The 23969-nt window shown below is 40.3% G+C and overlaps 1 protein-coding gene across 3 annotated transcripts in view; it reads right to left on the reverse strand.

Annotated features, from left to right (window-relative positions):
* ranbp2 (RAN binding protein 2) overlaps positions 1-23969 on the reverse strand; it is a 63913-nt gene that overhangs the window by 20899 nt on the left and 19045 nt on the right. For 2 of the 3 annotated variants that reach the window (XM_067986171.1, XM_067986170.1), the window contains exons 15-20: positions 23789-23938; positions 22217-22432; positions 21568-21651; positions 20625-20766; positions 19720-19814; positions 14917-19627 (exon numbers count right to left, since the gene is read on the reverse strand). In XM_067986171.1, the coding sequence (XP_067842272.1) occupies positions 14917-19627; positions 19720-19814; positions 20625-20766; positions 21568-21651; positions 22217-22432; positions 23789-23938 (5398 nt within the window). Of the gene's footprint in view, positions 1-9615; positions 9689-14916; positions 19628-19719; positions 19815-20624; positions 20767-21567; positions 21652-22216; positions 22433-23788; positions 23939-23969 lie in introns of those variants that run through there. The other variant, XM_067986172.1, reaches the window with a different exon arrangement.

A 23969-nucleotide genomic window follows, 5' to 3' on the forward strand; every position in this document is an offset into this window, starting at 1 on the left:
CCAAAAAGGAAATTTTCTTGTGGAGGCAGTGGCCATGTCTGAGGTACTAAATCAGTACTTTGCATCTGTCTTCAAATTAGAGGATATTGCCATTGTCACAGTAAAGGAGGAGGTAGTAGAAAAATTGGATAGGATAAAAAAATACATAAAGAGGTGCTTAAAAGATTGGCAGTGCTCAAAAAAGACAGACAGTCATCCAGTCCAGATGGGATACAAACTAGGTTGCTGAGGAAAGTACGGCTGGAAATAGCAGAGACTCTGGCCACAATCTTTCAATCCTCCTTGGATGTACAAATGTAAGGAATCTTACAACACCAGGTTATAGTCCACCAGTTGGACTATAACCTGGTGTTGTAAGATTCCTTACATTTGTACACCCCAGTCCATCACCGGCATCTCCACTCCTTGGATGTGGGAGTGGTGCCAGAGGACTGGAAGGTTGCGAATGTCACACCCCTGTTCAAAAAAGGAATGGGGGATAAACCCGGTAACCACAGGCTAGTCAGCTCAACATGTGTGGTGGGGAAACTTCTAGAAACCATAATCCAGGACAAAATTAATTGGCACTTGAAAAACATGGGTTCATTAATGACAGCCAACACTGATTTGTTAAAGGCAAGTTGTGTCTGACAAACTTGATCGAGTTCTTTGATGAAATAGCAGAGAACTGATGAAAATAGTGCAGTTGATATTGTGCATATGCATTTCAAAAGGCATTTGATAAAGTGCCAAAAAGACTTGTTAGCAAAATTGAAGCCCATGGGATTAAAGGCGCAGTGGCAGCGTGGATACAACATTTGCTAAGAGACATAAGGCAGAAAGTGGTGGTGAACGGTTGTTTTTCAGACTGGAATGAAGTATACAGTGTGACCCCAGGGATTGGTATTAGGACCACTGCTCTTTTTGATATATATTAATGTCTTGGACTTGGGTATGAGGGCACAATTTCAAAGTTTATAAATGACACACAACTTGGAAATGTAGTAACAGTGAGGATAGTAACAGACTTCAGGAGGACAGATAGACTGGTGAAATGGGAAGATATGTGGCAGATGAAATTTAATGCAGAGAAATATGGAGTGATGCACTTTGGGAAGAAGAATGAGGAGAGGCAATATAAATTAATTGGAAGCATTTTAAAGGGGGTGCAGGAACAGAGGTTCACATACAAAATCTTTGAAGGTAGTAGGACAAGTTGATAAAGCTGTTACAAACGCATTGGGATCGTTGGCTTTATAAATAGAAGGTACAGAGTACAGTATGGAGCAAGTTATGCTAAACCTTTTTAAGCTACTGGTGAGGCCCCAGCTAGAATATTGTATCCAATTTTGGGTACCACCTTTTAGGAAGGATGTCAATTCCTTGGAGAGGGTGCAGAGGAGATTTACCAGAATTATACCAGGGATGAGGGACTTCAGTTATGTGGTGAGACTAGAGAAGCTGGGATTGTTTGGCTTAGAGCAGACAAGGTTAAGGGGAGATTTAACAGAGGTGTTCAAAATTATGAGGGGTTTTGATAGAGTAAATGAGAAACTGTTTTCACTGACAGTTGGGTCAGTAACCAGAGGATACAGATTTAAGATAACTGGCAAAAGGACCAAAGAGTATCACGAGGAGTATTTTTTTTAAAAAAACAGCAAGTTATGATCTGAAATGCACTGCCTGAAAGAGTGGTGGAAGCAGATTCAACAGTAACTTTCAAAAGGGGATTGGATAAATACTTCAAAAAGAAAATTTGCAGGGCTATCAGGAAAGAGCGAGGAAGTGAGCCTAATTGGGTAGCCCTTGAAAGGGCCGGCAGAGGCGTGATAGGCCAAATGGCGTTCTTCTGTGCTATATGATTTCATGGGTACATGTTTCAATGCATTAACATTTCCGGTACAGTTTATTCAACATCTAAATGTTTAACTTATATTTTGATTAATAGTTCAGAAGCAAAACTTTGTTTTCTTCCATTGGAAGCAAGTTCTGTTAATTGAACAATTTTATTTTAAATTCACAAGCTTTCGGAGGCTTCCTCCTTCCTCAGGTAAATACCTGAGGAAGGAGGAAGCCTCCGAAAGCTTGTGAATTTAAAATAAAATTGCTGGACTATAACTTGGTGTTGTAAAATTGTTTACAATTGTCAACCCCAGTCCATCACCGGCATCTCCACATCATGACTGTTAATTGAAGGCAACCAATTCAAAAGCATTCCATGCAAACAACACACACTCAAGCAGATTAATAAAACCATGACATCTTTGTAAATGCTAATTTAACAATGCTATACTGTTTTAAAACAATTTAAACCAATATAACCACAGTGTAAAACTTCTGATTCTTTAAACAGTCCAAAAATGAATTAGTTGAATTAGTCATATGAAAGTAGGCTTTAAACCCTTGGAGTGTCACAGACGTCTACGATCCAGGAAGCTGGATGCTAGTGTTGCAAGCTATTTGATCGGGCACCACGTTTCCAAATATCAGCCAATATGTCAACATAAATCCATGCTGATTAATGGAACAAAAGGCAACTATGTTAAATTAGTACGGACCATTTCTACACCAGGTCCTACAGCACAAAATACTCAAATTTACTATCTCGCTCAGGATTAAAAAGGATGGAACATTTGCACTGGTAGTTGTAGTGGAAAGGGAGGTGCTACTTAGGTTAGGTTAAAGCAGAGTAGAGGATGTTTATTCTAAATCTGCCATGCTTGATGAAGAGACGGCGTACAAAAGTGGAAAATGTTCCATTCCCCAACAGAGCATTTACTTTAAAACTAGCTAAACACGATGTAGAAAGGGGAAAAAACCCTGAAAATTGATGCCAAACCCACAATTCTAAAACAAGAACTAAAAGCAATCATGCCCTTTAATTTCATCATGACAGCCTCTTATCTGAATAGCTTCAGTTAGCTCATAAGAATGTGTTTTATAACTTCCATGTACTTAATTTTGTGAATGAAAATCCCAACTTACTTACAGATCTCCGTTTCAAACGCATAAAATCTGTCTAATGAAAGTGCCTCTACCCGGTTGAGGGTGAGCGCTAACTATATTACTTCTCTTCCCATTCCCACCATCTCCCTCTGAACCAGGACCCCACTCCTGAGCACCAAATCATTTCTCAGGCTTACAGATCCATTTCTCCTCCATCACAATCTCTAACTTTAGTTCTCCAATTCCACACAGCCTGTTGCTAGACCATTTCAAAATACACAAATAAGACTGGTAGAGATTGTTTCACCTTGCTTCTGTCCCACCAAACTAGTTCATCTGACTTAATTTCTCCCCTTCAGTCCAGTCTACCTATTTACATCCACAACTCTTCTGATGCTCTCTGGTACTTTGACAATTTCAGGATCTGGGGTTCGAATCACCTCCTTTCCACCATGGATGTTCAGTCCCTATACACTGCTCATCAGGACAGCCTCCACGCACTTGCTTTTTCCTTAGGCAGTAGCCCGTAACAGTCCCCATCCAAAGCACCCTCCTCTATCCAGCTGAACTTGTTCCCATCCTAAATTCTTAACTTCACTCACTTCCTCTCGATAAATGGGGTCACTTTGGGAAGTCACAAGCCCAGGTATGCTTATCTTCTTGTCGGCTATGTGGAACACAGTTCCATCCTACTCAGGCCCCTTTGCTGTCCTCTTCCTCTATTATACTGATGATTGTTGGTGTTGCTTCCTCCTTTCACTCTGATCTTGAGGATTTTGTTCATTTAGCTTCCAATTCCCACCCATCCCTCACCTTTACATGATCTATTTATCACTTTTCCCTTCCTGGACTTCTCTCACCATCTTTGGCAATGTGATGTCACAAGACATCTATTAAAAGCCCACTGACTCCCACAACACGCTGGATTAGGTTTCTTCCACATTTCTTCTTGAAAAGATTCCATTCCTTTCTCCCAGTTTCTCTGTCCATTATATCTGTTCTGGTGACTCCATTTTAAGCACTAAGGCTACTAAAATCTTCTATTTTCCTCCACTAACGTTTCCCTCAATCATGGTTGACAGGGCCTTGATAATAAGTCCCATTTTCCATGAATCTGTTTCAACATACCCCCTTGCAACAATGACAGTCAGAGGAACAGGAATAGGTCATTTAGACCCTTGATCCTGTTCCGCCATTCAATGAGATCATGGCTGATCTGTGACCTAACTCCACATACCCGCCTTAGCCCGATATCCTCTAATACCTATGGTTAACAAAAATCTATCAATCTCAAATTTAAAATTAACAATTGAGCTAGCATCAACTGCCATTTGCAGAAGTGTGTCCAAACTTCTACCACCCTTTGCATGTAGAAGTGTTGCCTAACTTCATTCCTGAAAGTCCTGGCTCTAATTTTTAGGCTATATCCCCTATTCCTAGACTCCCCAGCCAGCGGAAATAATTTCTCTCTCTCTATCCTATCAGTTCCCCTTAGTATCTTGAAAACTTCGATCAAATCACCCCTTAATCTTCTAAATTCTAGGGAATACAACCCTGGTTTGTGTAATCTCACCTCATAATTTAACAATTGGAGTCCAGGTATCATTCTAGTAAATCTACGCTGCACTCCTTCCAAGGCCAATATATCCTTCTTAAGGTGCGGTGCCCAGAACTGAACAGTACTCCAGGTGAGATCTAACCAGGGCTTTGTTTAGCTGTAGTATAACTGCTAACCCCTTGTATTCTAGACCTTTGGATATAAAGGCCAAAATTCCATTAGCCTTTTTGATTATTTTCTGTACCTGTCCATGACATTTTAATGATCTATGTACAAGGACCCTTAAGTCTCTTTGGACCTCCACTGTTTCAAGCTTTTCATCATATAGAAAATACTCCGATCTATCCTTTTTAGGTCCAAAGTGAATGACCTCACACTTGCCTACATTGAAATTCATTTGCCACAGTTTTGCCCATTCACTTAATCTAATAATATCTCTAAATTTTTTGCTTCCATCTATACAGCTTCCAATGCTGCCTATCTTTGCATCATCGTCAAGCTTGGATATGTGGCTCTCTATCCTGTTATCTAAGTCATTAATTAATACAGTGAATAGTTGAGGCCCTAACACGAATCTCTATGGGACACCACTAGTCACATTCTGCCATTTTGAGCACCTGCCTATTATTCCTACTCTGTTGCTCAGCCAATTTCTTAACCAGGTCAATAATTTGCCCTCAATTTCATGAGCTTCAACTTTAGCTGTGAAGGTCTTTATCGAATGCCTTCGCGAAATTCATATAAACAACATCCATAGACATTCCCCTGTCCACTACTTTAGCCACCTCTTCAAAAAATTCAATCAGGTTCATCAGGCATGACCTACCCTTTACAAATCCATGCTGGCTCTCTCTGATCAGATGAAAATTTTCAAGGTGTTCAGTCATTATTCTTAGACTAGTAATTTCTCGACAGTTGTTAGGCTAACTGATCTATAATTCCCTGGTTTCCCCCCTCACCTTTCTCAAATAGCGGAGTGATGTGCAATTTTCCAATCTAAAGGAACAGTTCCTGAATCGAGAGAATTTTGGAATATTATAGTTAGGGCATCTGCAATGTTCTCACCTACTTCCTTTAAAATCCTGGGATGGAAACCATCTGGTACTGGGGATTGGTCACTCTTTAGTGCAATTATTTTCTTCATTACTGTTAATTTGTTTACATCACCCTTAATCTCAGCTTCTACCCCACCAGATTCTGTAAATGTCACATCATCTTCTAGCATCTACAAAATTATTCCACAAGTACATTTCTTCCTCCCCTCTCCATGCTGTGGAAGGCCCATTTCCTACAATCCTCATCCAAAACATGAATTCATAGTTAGTGGTAGTATGAACATCTCCCTGTGAATAATCAATGCTTTCCATTCTGCCCTGTACTTTAGCCTCTGACACTGATGCAACCAAACTCAAAGCAAGCTTTAGGAGCAGTATCATATCTTTCTCCTGAGCACTTTGCAATCCTTTGATATCAAATACTGATATTAAAATCAGACTATATTCCCCATTTTCTTTTAGCAGAGATACTGGATTGAGGGGGGGGTTGCAGAGTGAGGTAATTTCATGCTAGGAGTGCAGACCCTATGTCAGAACACAGATCTGCCAGGAGTTCTGTATCCAGAATATTGTCCAGTTTTTATTTTCATTTCCAACATATTTCCTTCCCACCACCCACCCCGACATTTCAGACTTCCTGCATCTTCACTCTTCTCCCCACCCCCCATTTTTCATCCTTTTTCTGGTATGGGCTTAGAGAAATACGCAAAAGTTACAACTTGGAAACAGGCCATGTCAGCTTTTAGCAGACTCTCCATGTGAGCAACTAGTTCTAATCACATTTATCCACTCTCATCTCATGTCCCTTCAACCACTTATCCTTCATGTACCTATCCAATCTAATTTTGATGCAGTTTTTGCCTGAACCACTAACCCTGGATATGAATTCCACAGCCTCAACTCTATATTATGAAGTTTCTCCTGCCTTCTGTTCTAAATCTTACATTTATTATATCTATAGACCCTCGTTCTTCACTCCTCAATTACTGGAAATAGTCTGCTTCTATCTACCCTGTCCAATCTTTTCATAATTTTTAAACACTTCGATCATATCACCCCATAATTTGCATTGTTACAATGAAAACACTAATTTTTCAAGTCTTTCTTCATATTTATGGTCTTATATTTGTATTTCCTCATACCACCGAATCTTCGTTATTTTTTTTTATTCGTTCATGGGATGTGGGTGTCGCTGGCAAGGCCAGCATTTATTGCCCATCCCTAATATTGCCCATCCCTAATTGCCCTCGAGAAGGTGGTGGTGAGCTGCATCATCTTCGACCCTTTCTAAAGCCTTAGCATCTTGACTATAGTGTGCAGCCCAATACCGTACACACTACACTAACTGAAGTCTTAAAGATTTATATAGGTTCATCATTATCTTGTGATAAAACCTAGAATTCCAATTTTTAAAAAAATAAACAGCCTTATCAACCTTACATCCTGTGAACCTGTACTGCCAAATTCTTCTAGACTAGTAATCTGGAGGCCCATACTAATAATCCAGAGAACCGGAGTTCAAATTCCACCACAGCAGTTTTAGAACTTGAATTCTGTTAAAATAAAATCTGGAAATAAGCTGGTACCAGTAAAAGAGTGACCAAGAAACTATCAGATTGTCGTAAAAACCCAACTGGTTCAATAACGTTTAGGGAAGGAAATCTGCCATCCTTACCCGATCTGGCCTATATGTGACTCCAGTCCCAAACCAACACGGCTGACTCTTAGCTGTCCTCTGAATTGGCCTAGCAAGCCGCTCAGTTGTATTGAACTGCTATGCAGCAGTTCAAGGTGATGATCCACCACCGCCTTCTCAGGGCAACTAGGGATGGGCAATAAATTCCAGCTTTGCCAGCAACGTCCACATCTCGTGAATGAATTTTTTTTTAAATCTGCTCTTCCACAGCACCTAACCCATTTCCATTCAGAACACAATTACCACTGCTTTTTTTTTTAAAAAGCCAAAATGCATCACACTTACTGGTACTGAATTCCATCTGCCACTTTTTAGCCCATTCCTCAATCTTAATATTCTGTTGCAGCTTCCTTTAATCTTCTGAAGAGTTACATATACCACTGCCCATTTCTAACTACTCTGAACTCCTTACGTCCTCAACACCTAATCTGTAGTCTCCCAACAGACTTTACATTGCTTTGTTAACTTACCCCTAATTCCATACCCCTTAGTCTTCTCCGAATGATACTGGGGCTTAAAAGGTTAAATTATGAGGACAGGTTGCATAAACTTGGCTTGTATTCCCTTGAGTATAGATGATTGAGGGGCGATCTGATTGAGGTGTTTAAAATGTTAAAAAATTCAATAGGATAGATACAGAGAAACTATTTCCTCTGATGGGGGAAATAAAGAATGAGAGGACATCATAAAATTAGAACTAGGCCATTTAGGAGGAAAATCAGGAAGCACTTTTCCCACACAAAGCATAGTAAAACGCTGGCATTCTCCGTCCCAAAAGGCTGTGGATGCTGGGACAATTGATTTTTCAGTCTTGAAAGCTCCAATAGATTTTGTTAGGTGAGGGTATCAAGGAATATGGAACTACAGCAGGTAAATGGAATTGAGGTACATATCAGTCATGATTGAACAGAATGGCAGAGTATACATCCTTAAAGACTGACATTTTCCCTATAACAGATGTCGTTACCTGGATTAGCTTGGAGTCCTTTTTTAAAAATGGGTGTTACATTGGCCACTCTCCAGTCCTCTGGCACACATCCACTCTCAATAAAGCCCTGAAATATAATTTCCAGGACATCTGCAATTTCCTCCCTCATCTGCCTCACGTCCTGGTGCTTGGTCTTCCTTTAGCTGAAATACCTTATCTAAAATTTTTCTTTTATCCATCTCCCATGCTTTTCATCCTTTTTGCTATTTACATTTTGTTTTGTTTTTCCAAAGGGCAAAGGGTTATAGTAGAGGCAGACAAAGGGATGCAGTTGAAGAAAGCGAGCAGGTGATCTGAGAGACTTGTCAGTGATAGAAACCTTAGTGGTCAAGCTATTACAGCGGGGAAGGTGGTGGAACGTGTAGCCGGGTGGGCAGCATTAGTCTGGTGGCAGCCACCATGATCGAAAATGTAGACAATCATTCTGGGTGGCAAAAGCTTTATTCACAAGGGACTGATGCAGAGTGGCTAGATGGGAGAACAACAGAAAAGGGGGTAGGAGTGGATGGAGACTTGATCCAAAAGAAAAAGATGGGCGGGAACTGTGCAGATTGAGGGGAATGAGGGGCTGCTGCTTTGGGAGTAGCATGGGAAGGGGGGGGGGGGGGGGGGGGGGGAGAAAGAGAGGGAGGGAGAAAGAGAGAGAAAGAATGAATGCCTTGGGTGGAGCAAAGGGAAGCTGGAGGCCTGTCCAGGTGGAAATCGTTAAGTCACAGGAAAGGAGATCAACCAAAATATCTGCAGTGGGTGGATTGGAGAACTAAAAGGCATGGTGCAGCAAAATAGATTGAGGGAAAAAGTATTGCTGACAGGGACCATCCAGATGGGAGGAAAAGCTGGGGTCGGGGGGAGCAGGTGGCAGACAGAGACAGAAAAAGTAACAGACAGGAAGGAAGAGATGACAGAGACGGACACAGTGGTGGCTCTAAAAAGTTTACGTGAACACAGTTTCAGAAGCTTAACTTAGCTTGTCAGGTGTTAATCCACAGTAAATATGTAACAATTCAGCAATCATAGAGATCATGACCATATCAGTTGTGGGGACTGGATAATTCCCTTCAGCATAGAAAGGAGTGACCCAAAATGGGGTGTTAAGGCAGGTTTGGGAGAAAATAGAGGAAGTTTAATGTTCTATTTGACTTGAGTGCATTCAAATGTGACAGGCGACTAAAGTGCAAAGTTGTCCCATCATGGCCATGCCCCCATCTTGAACACAAAACTAAGTTTAAAAAAAAACATGCTCATTGAGTGTTTTCCAAGAGGAAAGGCCAAAAAGAATATTGCATGCAGAAGTTAGACTGTGCCAGAGTAGTATATTATTTTTTTAAACACATCACCACAGTACTATTTTGCAAGTTCTATGCAAAGTTGCTGCACAAGATACCAGAAATACCTTTATTTTCACACTGTGGAACAGATGTGCTGGTCCAAAAGGCCGACGGATTAGATTTGAAAAGGCTAAAATTAAATCCTAAAAATAAGAATTCCCGTGTCAATATCTACATGCAAAAATATGGCCAAGAAATGGACCCCTTTCAAATGTAAAGTACTAATTTACAACCGTACTTGCACACTGCACACATCTCTTGGTCTTATATCAATGAGATAGATGAGATATAAATCTCTCATTTATACAAGCTATTTCTAAACAAGAAACTACCCCCTCCCCCCAATAAATGTACACTTGAAATGTCAGGATACAAAAAAATGGGATAAAATAACAAAGCAGTTGATATAGTGGAGGCTGTTCATTTCCATGGTACTTAAAAAAAAGAATTTCCAATATAATTTAATCCTCTCAATCTAATCATCATAATGTTTCCAGATTTACAATCTTCAGTAACACTCAATTTATTTGGATTCAACAGTAATCCCCAATCTATTTAGATTCAACATTCAAATCTAACATTTTTGCACATATTATCCATAGAACCTTTTTCATATTAAGTGAAGCATGTCACACAATGAAGCCTCAGCAGTGGTTTCCCATGCAACTTAAACTGGAGTAATAATTGAGACTATTGTAAAAAAAATTGTTACAAATTCTTCAAAAATGATGAACACAGTAAGTGTTTAAGTTACATCATCCAGTTACATCGAAACTACAGCACAGAAACAGGCCATTCGGTCCAAATGGTCTATGCCAGCGTTTATGCTCCACACGAGCCTCCACCCTCCCTACTTCATCTAACCCGATCAGCATACCCTTCTATTCCTTTCTCCGTCGTGCGGTTATTTAGCTTCCCCCTTAAACACATCTACGCTATTTGCCTTAACTACTTATGGTAGAGCGTTCCACATTCTTACCACTCTTTGGGTAAAAAAGTTTCTCCTGAATTTTTTATTGAATTTATTAGCAACTATTTTATATTCATGACCTCTAGTTTTGGACTCCCCCACAAGTGGAAACATTTTCTCTATGTCTACCCTATCAAATCCCTTCATTATCAGTTCACCCCTTAGCCTGCTCTTTTCCACAGAGAAGAGCCCCAGCCTGTTCAGCCTTTCTTGATTAAGTATATCCTCTCAGTTCTGACAACATCCGTGAGAATTTTCTTTGTACTCTTTCCAATGTCTCTATATCCCTTCTATAATATGGAGACCAGAACTGTGCATAGTACGCCAAGTGTCATCTAACTAAGGTTCGATACCAGTTTAAAATAACTTCTCTGATTTTCAATTCCATCCCTCTAGAAATAAACCCCAGTGCTTGATTTGCCTTTATGGCCTTATTAACCCATGTTGCTACTTTTAGTGATGTGTATCTGTACCCTAAGATCCCTTTGTTCCTCTACCCCACCCCCCACCCCCATTTAGACTATTATCCAAGCAGTATGTGGCCTCCTTATTCTTCCTACCAAAATGCACCACCGTACACTTATCTATATTGAAATTCATTTGCCAATTATACGCCCATTCTGCAAGTTTATTAATGTCCACTTGCATTCTGACGCATTCTTCCTCTGTATTGACGACAACACCCCCCCCCAATTTGGTGTTGTCCATAAATTTTGAAATTGTACTTCTGATTCCCAAATCCAAATCGTTAACGTAAATGAACTGCGATAAACTATTTGTGCATTAAATGGACAACTAAAATCTCATGCTTCCTTCAATTGTACTGTTCACCCGCAATTTGCCAAGATCATGCATACATACTCATTATTGCTTAGATCAATTGGAGGGGAAATGGGAAAGAGGAAAGAGAAAGATACTCTGCAGCTCAGCAACTTACTGCAGAAAAGTACTTAGAAACCTGGAAGCAGGTCACTTATCTGCATTGTCAAACAACGTAGAGTAGGAAGATACAAAAGAAAAAATGAAATTCAAAAGACCGCAGGGGTAATTTTAACCTAACCCTCCTGGCGGGAAACTGCCAGGTTCAGAGCGTCAGTCCGTTTTATACCGATTATACTTTCCAAAGTCAAGGAAAGTAAAAACGGTCAAGGTGTAAAAATGGCAGCCATTCCGATCCCATTAGTTCCCTGCCAGATGGTTAGGGTAAAATTACTCCACCTGTTTGACAAGTACTTCTGGTTCTCTTGGGCAATCCCTAAATTGCAGCATTTAACATTATGCCTCAGTGACTTGTTATATTAACCGACCCTTCACCTCATTTTATCTCCTCAGTCAATGTGTAACATCAATTTCAAATTGGACTTCGATAGCATCATTAACACAATAAGACAACCTAAACTACTTCAGGAGCTGAAAATAACTGACACCAAAGTGGTGGGAGATGGATTTAGTGGTGGTGACTAAAGGCGTTAGGAGGTAGGTTTTCAGGGGACTTTTGAATGAGAAGAGATGGTAGAGATGTTTAGTGACAGTATTTCAGAGTGCAGGGCCAAGTGTGAGGTAGCTTATTTTGGCAGGAAGAATAAGGAGGTCACTTATTCCTTGTAAGATAAGAAACTAAATGGGATAGAGGACCAAAGAAATCTGGGAATACAGATTCATAAATTAAAAGTAGCAACAAAAGTTGAAATGGCCATAAAGACTGCAAAGTACTAGGGTTCATTTCTAGAGGAATATAATGCAATACAAAAGAGGCAATGTTAAATTTATATAGTCATGATATGGAGATGCCGGTGATGACAAATGTAAACAATCTTACAACGCCAAGTTATAGTCCAACAATTTTATTTGAAAATCACAAGCTTTCGGAGGCTTCCTCCTTCGTCAGGTGAATGAAGGAGGAAGCCTCCGAAAGCTTGTGATTTTCAAATAAAATTGTTGGACTATAACTTGGTGTTGTAAGATTGTTTAAATTTATATAGAACCTTGGTTAGATCGCACTTGAGATACTGTGTGCATTTCTGGTCTCCTTACTACAAAAAGGATATTGAAGCACTGGAGAAAGTGCAGCAAAGATTTACACAGATGTTACCAGAATTGAGGGGAAGCAACTATCAGGAAAGATCGGGCAGATTGGGGTTCTTTTCTCTGGAGAAGAGAAGACTAAGAGGGGACTTGATGTAGAGGCTTTTAAAGTTATGAAGGGGTCTGATAGGGTAGATGTGGAGAAACCATTCCCACTTGTGGGTGAGTCCAGAACACAGAAGCATAAATAAGATAGCCACTAACAGATCAAATAAATGATTTAGGAGGAATTTCTTTACACAGGGAGTAGTGAGAATGTGAAACTCGTTACCACATGGAAAGGTTGAAGCTCATAGCATTGATGCATTTAAGAGGCTTGATTGAGAAGGGAACAGAGGAATACAGGAGCATGGTGGGAAGACGTCATTAGACTGGGAGGAAACTGATGGGAGTATAAATATCAGCACAGACCAGTTGGGCTGAATAACCTGTTTCTATGTATTTCTATGTAGGACAGCTGAAGGTGGTAGAGAGAGAACAGGGACGTAAAGCAGGCCAGGAGTTGAAGGAGTGGAAACTGCAAGCAGAAACATAGGGCTGAAGGAGGCTAGAGAGGTAGCAAAGGGCAAGGCCATGGAGGGACATTTAGAAGAGGACAAATATTTTGAAATTGATGTGCTGGGGAATAGGGAGCAAATGTAGGTTGATGAGAGAGCAGGACATGGTGTAGGATAGGAAGCAGGTGGCAACAGTTTGGATGCAATTTGTGAAGGGGAGGCTCAGATGTTTGGTAAGGACAACAGTATAGTAAATCAAGTGTGGACATGACAAAGGTGTGGATAAACATTTCAGCAGGACTGGGGGTGAGGTGGAAACAGGCAGCCTTGGTAGAAACTTGGATATGTTTCAGACGCCACGAGGGTGAAGCATTGGCAAAAGTGGGAATAGGTGGTCATAGCAGTACCCATGTTATGGGATTTGAAGCACAATTAGTTAAGCCTGAGTGAGCTGCCAGGGAGATGGATGGAATTGTTGGCCAAGGCATGGGATTTTTGACAAGAGCAGAACAGGATGCTTAAGGTCTTGCTGATGCTGCGTTGAAGGGAGTTCTTGCTCATCCAGGACTTTATGTTGGTTAAGTAGTTGTACAGGACAGTAATGGTCAAGGAATCATGGGTGGTGGCTAATAGGTAGGGCTGAAAATCATAAGCATACAAATGAAAGCTGAACCCATGCCTAAAATGTCACCAAGAGGAAAAATAATGAAAGCTGGGCCAAAGATGGAGCCTTGGAATACATGGGAGCTGACAAGAGGATGTAATGTGCTGGCTTTGTTGGGATAGGTAGGAATAGAACCAAGCTATAGAGTTGATGAAGGAGAAGGATGGAATGGATGACTGTCAACTAACATGGAGAGGTTGAGGACAAGGAAGGTCACAGCTGTAATGAAAAAGGATGCCCTTGGTGACTTTCACCAGAGCAGGTTTGAAGGAGGAATGATGGGAGAGGTGCGCATGCAGCAGAGTGGTGATGACATATTCAAGGACGTGAGAGGGAGGGGTGGTCGGAAATAACAACGGGATCGATGGTGCTTTTAAGGTGCAGCCACTGACTAAATCAGTGACCACTGAGCTGAGAAGGGGGAATTCAATGGTGCAGGAGGAGGGTCTCTCAGAGATGAATTTGGTAAGGACCTGGGAAAAGGAGGAGGAGTTGAGCACATGGTCTTAAATTTGAAGAAGTTCATGAGTTCCTCATATTTGGTGTTGGAGGTGATTGAGAATGGGGGGCAGTGGGGAGGGAGAAAGAGAGGAGAGGAAAAAAATAGAAGGGCAACTTGGAGTTGTTCCTGGCCACCAGGATAATCAGTAGTGGGAGAATTAAGAAGGGAGCAGGATATTGTTTTAGATGATGAAGCCAGATCTAGCAGTGAACAACCAAGGAAAGTTATGTGCCAAGTGTACTCCAGCCCTCAGCTTTAAGGGTGCAGAGATAAGGAAGCAATAACAGGAGACAGTGAGGGACTTGTAGGGGATTCTAGCAAAAGCAGAGACAAGGGAGCTGTTGAGCATGTTCACTGTAGCAGGTAATTCGAGGCCAGTGGAGATGAAGCTAAGAATTTGAGAGGCTGTTGGAAAGGGAATTGGTTGGGGGGTGGGGGGGGGGCAAGGAGGGGATAAGTTTTTCCTTCAGGAGCACAGAATGATTGTATAGGATTACGCAGCAGGCATAATGATGTGCATGTTAATAGAAGTGAGAGTGATCAGAGGCAGCTTTGTCAACAATAGGACAAAGGGTCTTCAAATTGGGCCAATGTCAACAAGTGTGCTCGTATAAGCAAAAAATTATTTGAGCTACTAGAGTAACTTACCAGTTTGTGGCATATTAAATGTACTGTGCCTGGATTTATCCCCAGTTGCAAAAGCAGCTTCAAAACATTCTGCTGTCGTGGTTGAAGGCAGCAAGCTGGTTGTTGTAGACTTTGATAGAGATGCAGCTGCTTTACGAAAATCAAATCCACCACTAGTTACCTCCTGCAGTTTGTTCTTAATGGCAGTGGAACCATTTTGTACCTGGTCCTTTAACATAGAATCTGTACTTTTAAAACTGAAACCAAACAAGGATCCAGTTGCTGAACCACCACCAAAGGTGAAAGGCCTCTCTTTCTCATTGCTGAAAATGGATTTCACAGAATCAGATCCAAACACAAATTTTGGAGAAGAGACAGAGGCATATGTTGCTGTTTCTGTCAAGCTTGTACTTGCTGACTTGACTGCACTGGGTGGAGATGCAACACAAGTATTTGTCTGCTCTGTTGCTTCCTTAATAGTTTCTTCTAGCACTGATACTGCAATCTTACCACATGGGGATTCTCTTGGTGTATTCTCCCTTGAAGACAATGGTGTTACTAATGTTCCTTGCTCTTGAGCTCTCTTAGCCTCTTCAAAGAGATCTCTGAAAGAGTTAGCAACTTCTTGCTGCTTGAACCGTACAGCTAACTGTTCCATCTTTGCCTCATCATCTGCAAAATCCATAACACTCCAAATAAAGGCTTTTTCTGTTCCTTTCATGGGCTCAATTCTTACCTCCGGCGTTAGCCAGTGATTGGCACAAATTTTTAACACCTGGTCCCGTCTCATAACTATCCGAACTTTCTTAGAATCATAGTTTTGTAAAATCTTCAGGTCCCCTATTCCTCTTTCTTTCCACTGACTTGCTTCTTTGTCATATCGGTAAAGTTTGGCTCTGTGACAAAAAATAACTTGCTCATTTTCCTCCCCTGTTGATACATCAATCAAATCAGGCAGTGGAATGACTGGTTCAAAATGCTGAACATCCTTCTCCTCCTCTTGTCCAAATTCTGAATCTTCATCTGTACCCACAGACAACCCACTCTGGTTCAGTTTAGGAGATTTTAATGGACTCAAACTTGGCTGGAAACTAAAGTTAAATCCGGATGCTGAATCACCAAAGCGGAAGAGGTTTTTCCTCACAGGACTGCTAGTATCAGGGGACCCATATGCAGTGCTAGATACACTTGTATCTAAGGCCTCTTCGCGTAGATCGTAATTATCCCACTCCAATGTAGGCCCAGTACTTTCAGAATGTGGTTTAATTACTAAACCAGAGGTACTGCTGCTTTCAGAAACAGAACTTACCATTACATTCCCTTCATCTTTCGACCTTCCTTTCTCATCTTTCAAAAAATGTTTTAGGTCTTTTAAACCACTTTTCATTTCTTCAGCTTTTTGTATTAGTCGAGCAGTCCTACCATTGTCCAATAGTTTATGAGGTGTCTGCAGTGGTATATCTAGCAACAGCCTTTGGAATTCCTCAAATTTCTCCTTAAAATCTTCAGCCAACTCTGGAGTCTTAAACTTTGCTGCTAGCTGCTCTGGCTTTGCCTCACCATCTGAAAAGTCACTAGCCAACCACATCCATGCCCTATCAGAGCCCATTAATGGTTTGAGATTCATTGTAGTAGTGATCCAGTGATTTGCGCACACCTTGAAAACTTGTTCTCGACGCATTAGTATCCGAAGGCGGCCATTAGCTTTGTTTTGAAGAACTTTGAGGTTTCCAACACCACGTTCCTTCCACTGGCTGATTTCTGTATCAAACCTAAATAGCTTAACTCTCTGGGAGTAAAGTACAGTTTCATCTTCTTCACCTGTGATGAGATCTACTTTTTCAGGCATGAGAACTACAGGATCAAAATGAATATTATCCTCCTCTTCAGTTTTGTACAATCCATCATCTTCATTTTCTGCAGAAGCAACTGTTGTAATGCATGTTGAAAACAGCTGCTGACCTACTCCTTCAAAACCTCTGAAATTGGGATCTTTACGGCCAAACTGAAATTCTTCATCTGCAGTTTTTGCAAGATCAGCAAAGGAAGAGACACTGGTATCCTTACCTATAATAAATTCTTCATTTTGGCTTGAAGTATCAGATGCTAGAATTGTGTCTCTGCCAGATTTTGACGTTATTCTCTCTCTCTCTTTTTGCTGTTCAGCAAAGGTTTTTAAAAAGAGCGCAGCTGATCCTTCCTGTACTGGCTGGTTATCTTTATCAGTAGAATCTTTGCTCGAATCAGGCAATCCAAATTTAAAGCCACCAACTGAATTGGATGAAGAAAATGTAAATCCAGCACTAGAAAACGGTCTTGAAGATTGAGATGAAGATGCCTCAACCTTGAAAGCTGATGAGCTGTTAATGTCACTGTGGCCAAATTTAACGCCACTTGCAGGAAAGTTAAGTTTAAATCCTGATTCGGGTGCATCAGATTTAGTACAAACTCCGCCAAGACTAAATTGGGCAGTAGCAGTTGTTGAAGTTGCTGCAGCTTTACTGTTTGGGTTGAGTGCCTGACAGGCTACACATTTTGCCACATTTGCATCATTTCTCAACAAACAGGTACCACAATCCCATTGTCCTTCCTTTCTGGCAAATAATCCTTCAAATGCTTCCGGTGCAGATGTACATGTTACCTCACTGGCAAGACCACATTTGAAGGTTGACGCTGATTGACCCATTGAAGTAACAACTGTAACTTTGCCATTAGGTTTGGGTGCCTGACAGGCTAGACATTTCACCGTATTTGCTTCATTTCTCAACAAACAAGAAACACAATCCCACTGCCCCTCCTTTTTGCTGAATGCACCAAATCCTTTTGGTGTTTTCAAAGACTCACTGTTGAGACCAAATTTGAAGGTAGTCGCTGGCTGGTTGTACGACGTGCCAGAATCTTTACAAGGTGGGCCTGGTCCCTGGCAAGACACACACTTTAGTGCAGTTGCTTCATTTCTGCTGATACATACATTGCAATTCCACTGGCCATCCAGTTTTCCAAACAGTGGACCAAAACCTGCAGGTGCAATAGGCTTTGCAATATCTTTATTAGCACTAAATGAAAAAGCTGCAGGTGCCTGAAGGGCTGAGGTAATGCCATCTTTGCTGTTGGGGTTTGGTGCCTGGCAAGCTGCACAATGCAACAAGGTAGCTTCATTTCTGAGAAAACATCCACTGCAATCCCATTGGCCTTCCTTCTTCGAAAATTTGTCACCAAATCCTATTGTTTTCGTAAAAGCTGTAATCTTCTCAGTTGCTTCAACTGCACTTCCATTTTGCACTGAAATTTGTGAAGTAGAGGGCAAACCCTGTTTTCCAATAGTGGTATTAGGGTTTTGGCAGGCTGCACACACGGAAGCAGCAGCAATGTTTCGCACAAGACAGGAGCTACAATCCCATTCGCCATCTTTCTTGGAGAACTGAGCACCAAATCTAGAATCTTCAGTGGTAGACTTAAGGGAACTCAAGTTTGTATCCTCTGCCCTGATTTTGTTTCCCATTTTCTTTTCTTGACCAGGTAGACTGTTTGGTTTTAACTTTTGGCCTTTAACCAAGTTTTGTGCTTCTTCAAATTTAGTTTTGAACAATGCAGCCTCATCTGCAGTTTTAAATCGAACAGCAAGCTGCTCAGGTTTCTGCATTTCATCAGCATAATCTAAAGCACACCAGACCCATGACTTATCAGATCCTGCATTTGGTTTCAATTTCATATCTGCTGTTATGTAATGATTTGCACAGATTTTAAGAACCTGATCACGTCTCATTAGGAGTCGGACTTTGCCAGATGTCCTGTGTTGTAGTAGTTTCACATGTCCAATGCCTCGTTCCTTCCATTCTTTGGTCTCAGTGTCAAAACGGAAGAGCTTAGCTCTGTTGCAAAACAGCAGTTCTTCATCTTCTTCTCCAGTCTTCACATCTACTTTGTCAGGAAGTGGTATAACTGGGTCAAATTGCGGACCATCCTCTTCATCGGGGACACTGTCCCCATCACTTTCACCTCCTTTGTCTTCCGCATTGACTCCAGAAGTTGTTGCCTTACCAGCAGCCTTGAAACCAAATGCCTGGTTACTCAAAACATTGTTGAATGAATTTTTATTTTGCTTTTGAGCTGAAAAGTCATCAAAAGTGTCCTGCTCTACCAGGGAAAAGAAGCTTCCTCGACTGTGTACTACTTCTTGTCTAGACATTTGACCTACAATTGGGTCACTTTTTATAGATCTACCTGCAGTTAAAATGCCCAGAAGACTATCACTGGCAGATGAAGGTGGTGTCTGGGCTTTCATCTGTGGTGATGAAAATGTAAAATCCCCCTCATTATTCTTGAAATTAGAGTTAAATTTGAATGTTGTTGCTGGTGTGGAATGCATTTGTCCAGTAATCAAGGAAGCTTTTGTAGCTTCATTTTGCATTTGTTGGTTGAGTTTTCCAAATTCTATCCCCTTAGTTTCTGTAGGCTTAGTTAGCTGCATTCCCACAGATGGTTTAGTGAAATAACCAGGCTCTGGCAACGGTGGGTTTGTGCTGGTCTGTGGAACACCATGATTGTAGTAGTCTTCACCAAATGGTGAAAGTAATCCAGTTGCAGGAGATTCAAAACGCAATTGTGTTCCATACATATCCTGTGAATACATACAAGCTGAGTTGGTCTGAAGAGGCGGTGTATGTGTTTGCTGTTGATATCCATACATGGATTGTTGTGGTGGAATCCGACCCATTCCATATACAGGAGGCTGTTTTAAGAAAAGAAATTGTCAGTGTCAAATATTAAACTGTCAGTACGTATACATTTTCCAAAAATGCTGAATTTCATGTTGTTGAGTACCTTGGTTGGAGTCACATTGGCTGCTGTTCTAAGGAGGTACTGGGAGTTGTACGCTGGGGACTGATTGTAGAACACAGATGGTCCTGAAGTAGCAACTAAGAGTTTATGCGTTAGTGCATATCTTTTACATAAATGTCTTAATGGCTATTAACAGAATAAGAGTCCATGTGAATAACAAAAAACTACTTTTAAATAGCTTAATATAAATAACAGTACTTGAATAAGCTATATTTGAAATTATTAGGCAGTGGCAAAATCTGCTATTCTGAAGCGAATAAGATTTTAAACAGAAGCAGGCTAGAACCCGCTGGTCACAATTATTGGCCAACTTCCTTAAATTCAGTTATTTTAGATATATTTTAATCACCAGTTTCTACTTTAGCATTAATTCTTCATGGTGTCACTCATCCATTACATGGAGAACAATACAAAGGGATTGCGAATTAAAACTATAAATTTGCTTTATTTAGAACTAGTTGTATTTATCAAAAATTTAATAACCTGCAAGATTTCCAAGAAAACTACAGCAGTACGTGCAAATCAATTAGAATACTAACACATTTTAGTGATTGGACACTACTTGATTTTTAAAATCCTATTTAGATTGTTGGCTCTTTACAGCCAAGTTACATTGCTTACCGCTTAGCACTCATACAGTTGAACGTAATTGCTCCACACAGCTGCATTTTAGTTAGAATATCAGTAGGTTATTACAAAGGTAAATTAGTTTGCTTATTTTATGGACTAATTTGGACGTTTTGACATTACAGAGAAGCACAGAAACTTCGGTGGTCCATCTTTATTCGTGGCAAGAAGTGAAAGCCCCACTGTTCCTCCCTACAGCATAGTTTACAGATTTCATCCCTTGCTAGGTGGAAGTCTCTAATAGCCAGCTTTGGATTTACCTGTTAAAGGTGCCCCCTGAAAACTTTGTGTTCCCTGGTAGCTTTCTTGATGTGCATCTGTACCATAACTATCTGTGTGCCATCGAGGACGTGGTGATACAGTTGTATTTGAACCATTTAGCTTCAGTTCACGCACTTCACCCTAGAGCATTTTGGAACAGAAATCAAATTGATCATATCTTTACTACAATTTTTTTTAATATACACATTTACATTCACATCCTAGTCAAATCAGCCTTGCAAAAAAGGGGGAACCAAGACTCTAGACATGCAGCACTGGAAGATGCCCAGAAGAAATCATCAGGGAACATACATGCACCTCCCTCTACTCAGAATACAGGCTCAAATTATGTCATTCATACTCTTGTTAACCATTAGACACAGGATATACTATTCCTACACAAGACATCACCACAGTTGAATTTACATGGACCTTCTACTCAATGGGAAGTTTCTGTCCTCCCTCCGTCATAGGACATATGAATTAATGTGACAAGTGTACTGCTACAAACTAAGTGCCATGAATTTCACTAGAGGTTCTTTTGCTATGACAAAAATCCATACAGAATTGGCCTATCCTTGTAATGAACTCCTCCTGTGTAAATAAAATAAGTTTACATGTCAGGATTATGGTAATTGAACTTTGCCCAAGTAGTTTAGCACATCATATGAATTACTAAATACACTGCAATCATGTAACACATTCACTCATTATGTTAACCTACATAAAACAACTGCATCTCATTTTATGTAATACTAGATAGACAAAAGTCTAATTGGTCACAAATAGTCACACTGAAGATGTGACTAAGTAGCAATGATAATGCCAAACAAGGTAAAAGGACCCAATTAATACGTATTACTTTTTTTGTCGCAACATTTCACCAGGTTATTCACCACTTTACCTACACATGAAATTTCTACACTTCCAAAGATTACATACCTTCAGCTGTTCTACTTGTTGGCAAAGCATCTGCAGCAAATGTTTCTGATCTTCAGCCCAGCGAGGTGGAGTCTTTGGAGACCACTGAAGAAACAATCTGAATTAATTTCTACACCAATTTAGAAAATCACTTCTCACAAGGAACAAATTCAGAATGGGGCAATTTATACACAACAGAAATGTTATTCCAGTATTTACAGAAAGTAAAACCATATTCAAAGTAACAGCTCCCTCTACCTGTGTAACTGAATAACGTATGCAGTCCTTAGATATTTCAAATTTACACTGCAACTGCAAGTATCCATCATGTTAATATTTGTGTAATCATTTGGTTTCCCATGCTTTGAATATTTAGGACAAAGCATCAACAACTGAGTATAGCTTTCAATTGATCTTAATGCTTTACCAAATTAGACACAAGATCGATGGAATACCTATTTGTGATTGCTAGATCAAGTATAAAATGAAGAAAACAAAAATATCACTGATACTGAGTATACGACAAGGAAAAAGAGGGGAATGGAAGAGGGGGATAGCATTTCACTTTCAACATTAGCACAAAAATTCTTTCCCCAATAAAAGAATGAAATGAAAGTTTACACTATTTTATCATTTGTAAACTCAGTCAATTTACAAATACCAAATTTACCTTATAACTCTTGGTTGGTGATGGAGTAAGCTTTGTTGGAGATGGGGTAGAATGTTTTACGTGCAATGTTGCTGATTCCATAGGAGTGCCATTTTCAGTTATCTGGGAATATTCATTTATTTCTCCTCCATGGTCAAGCATATCTCCATTATATTCTCGAAGCTGTTGATTTATTGACTCCAACATTTCTTTCACTGTATCTATTGGTACAGGCAACTTGCAAAGAAAGACACATTGTAAAACTACAAGAATGGAAACAATGGACAAGGAGGGGTTGGGCGGTGCGAGGGAGAGTGGGAGAGAAGAGGCAAAAGCCATAAAAGATGCAAACTGGCTCAAAACTGAGGATGAGCACAAAATGGTTCATATTCTAAATTATTACTTCCTTCAAGTATTCATTAGAAAAAACATGCAGTCTTCCCTAACCAGAGGTAACCAAAGCACAATTAATGACTTGATATGAATGAAGTGGAAGTCAGTCAAACAGTTGAAAACCAGTAATTCACAGGTGGCAATTATCTCAATGCTGAGACTAGATTTGTGAGGCATTGACTATAAGAGAATCACTGGACACTTTCAAGGTACCAGCAGACTAGAAACAGGCTTTTGCAGTGCCCATGCTCAGAAAGGGTGACAAAACAAACTACAGAACCATTAGTCTTTATGCCATGTAAAATAATTGAATCGATCAGGAGTAAATGCAAAGATTATCTGTACAACATTAATCTAGTAAAAGCAGTCAGCATGGCTTCAGAAGGGTGTGTCGAGCCTACTTTGAGTAAGTGAAAATAAAAGTGGACTAAGGAAAGCCAAATAATGTAAGTTACTTTTGCAGTGTAGTAACTTTGCAGGCCAATGCTGCAATTTGAACGAGGTCCCACGAAAAGCAACTGAAATAATGGCCAATTAATCTGTTTTAGTGGCATTGGCCAGAACACTGGGAAAAATCCCTGCTCTTTATGCCAGTGTCCACCTGAACAGACACATCTCTGTTTAATGTTGCTCAAATATAAATTACAGGGTTTTTTTTCTTATTCACCAACTTCCATAAGTACCTTAGCCAAATAGCTAGGAGTGAATTTCCAGGAGAGCATTCACAGCCTAGCCAAATCTTGTCTTCATCCAATATCTACTTGCAGGAGGGTCGCTGAACAGGATCCCTGACCGATTTTCCTCTCCCTAACCCAAAAGGCACGGAGACCAATTTTAACACCCTCTCTAGTTCCAGGGTTGAGATTTGCCAAGTCAGCAAAGACCTGGGATTGAATCTAGGATCTTCCTAGTCCGTATAGCTTAGCTATTCACTGAATAAACTTGCTGAGTCATCATTCAGGATTCAAAAAATTGAATGCTAATATAGCACCTGCATGAACTATGACGGTTACTAATAAAGTTAAGAACTGAATTCTAATTTGCCATAATTTTGCCCATAAGGATCAGCAATTCATCTGTCAGTCTAATATTGAATTAGTTTCTACACACTAACTTTTTTCAAATAACTTCGTTTAGTCACATCAATGGGATGCTATGAAAACATTTTTCCCTTTACTATATTAATAAATGGGCACTTACGCTGTCAACAGCCACAATGTTAGCTTCAGTTTCATTCAGGATCTTTCTTAGGTATTCTTTGCAGCTGAACAAACAGTTTTTACATTCTTCTTGTTCATCAGGAACCATCTCATCGCCATTTTCATACTCTTCAGCCCGCCGATGAAATATCTAACAAAACCAGTAAAATGTAAGTTACACC

Source organism: Heptranchias perlo, chromosome 6 (assembly GCF_035084215.1).
Source record: "Heptranchias perlo isolate sHepPer1 chromosome 6, sHepPer1.hap1, whole genome shotgun sequence".
In the NCBI taxonomy this organism is placed as follows: Eukaryota; Metazoa; Chordata; class Chondrichthyes; order Hexanchiformes; family Hexanchidae; genus Heptranchias; species Heptranchias perlo.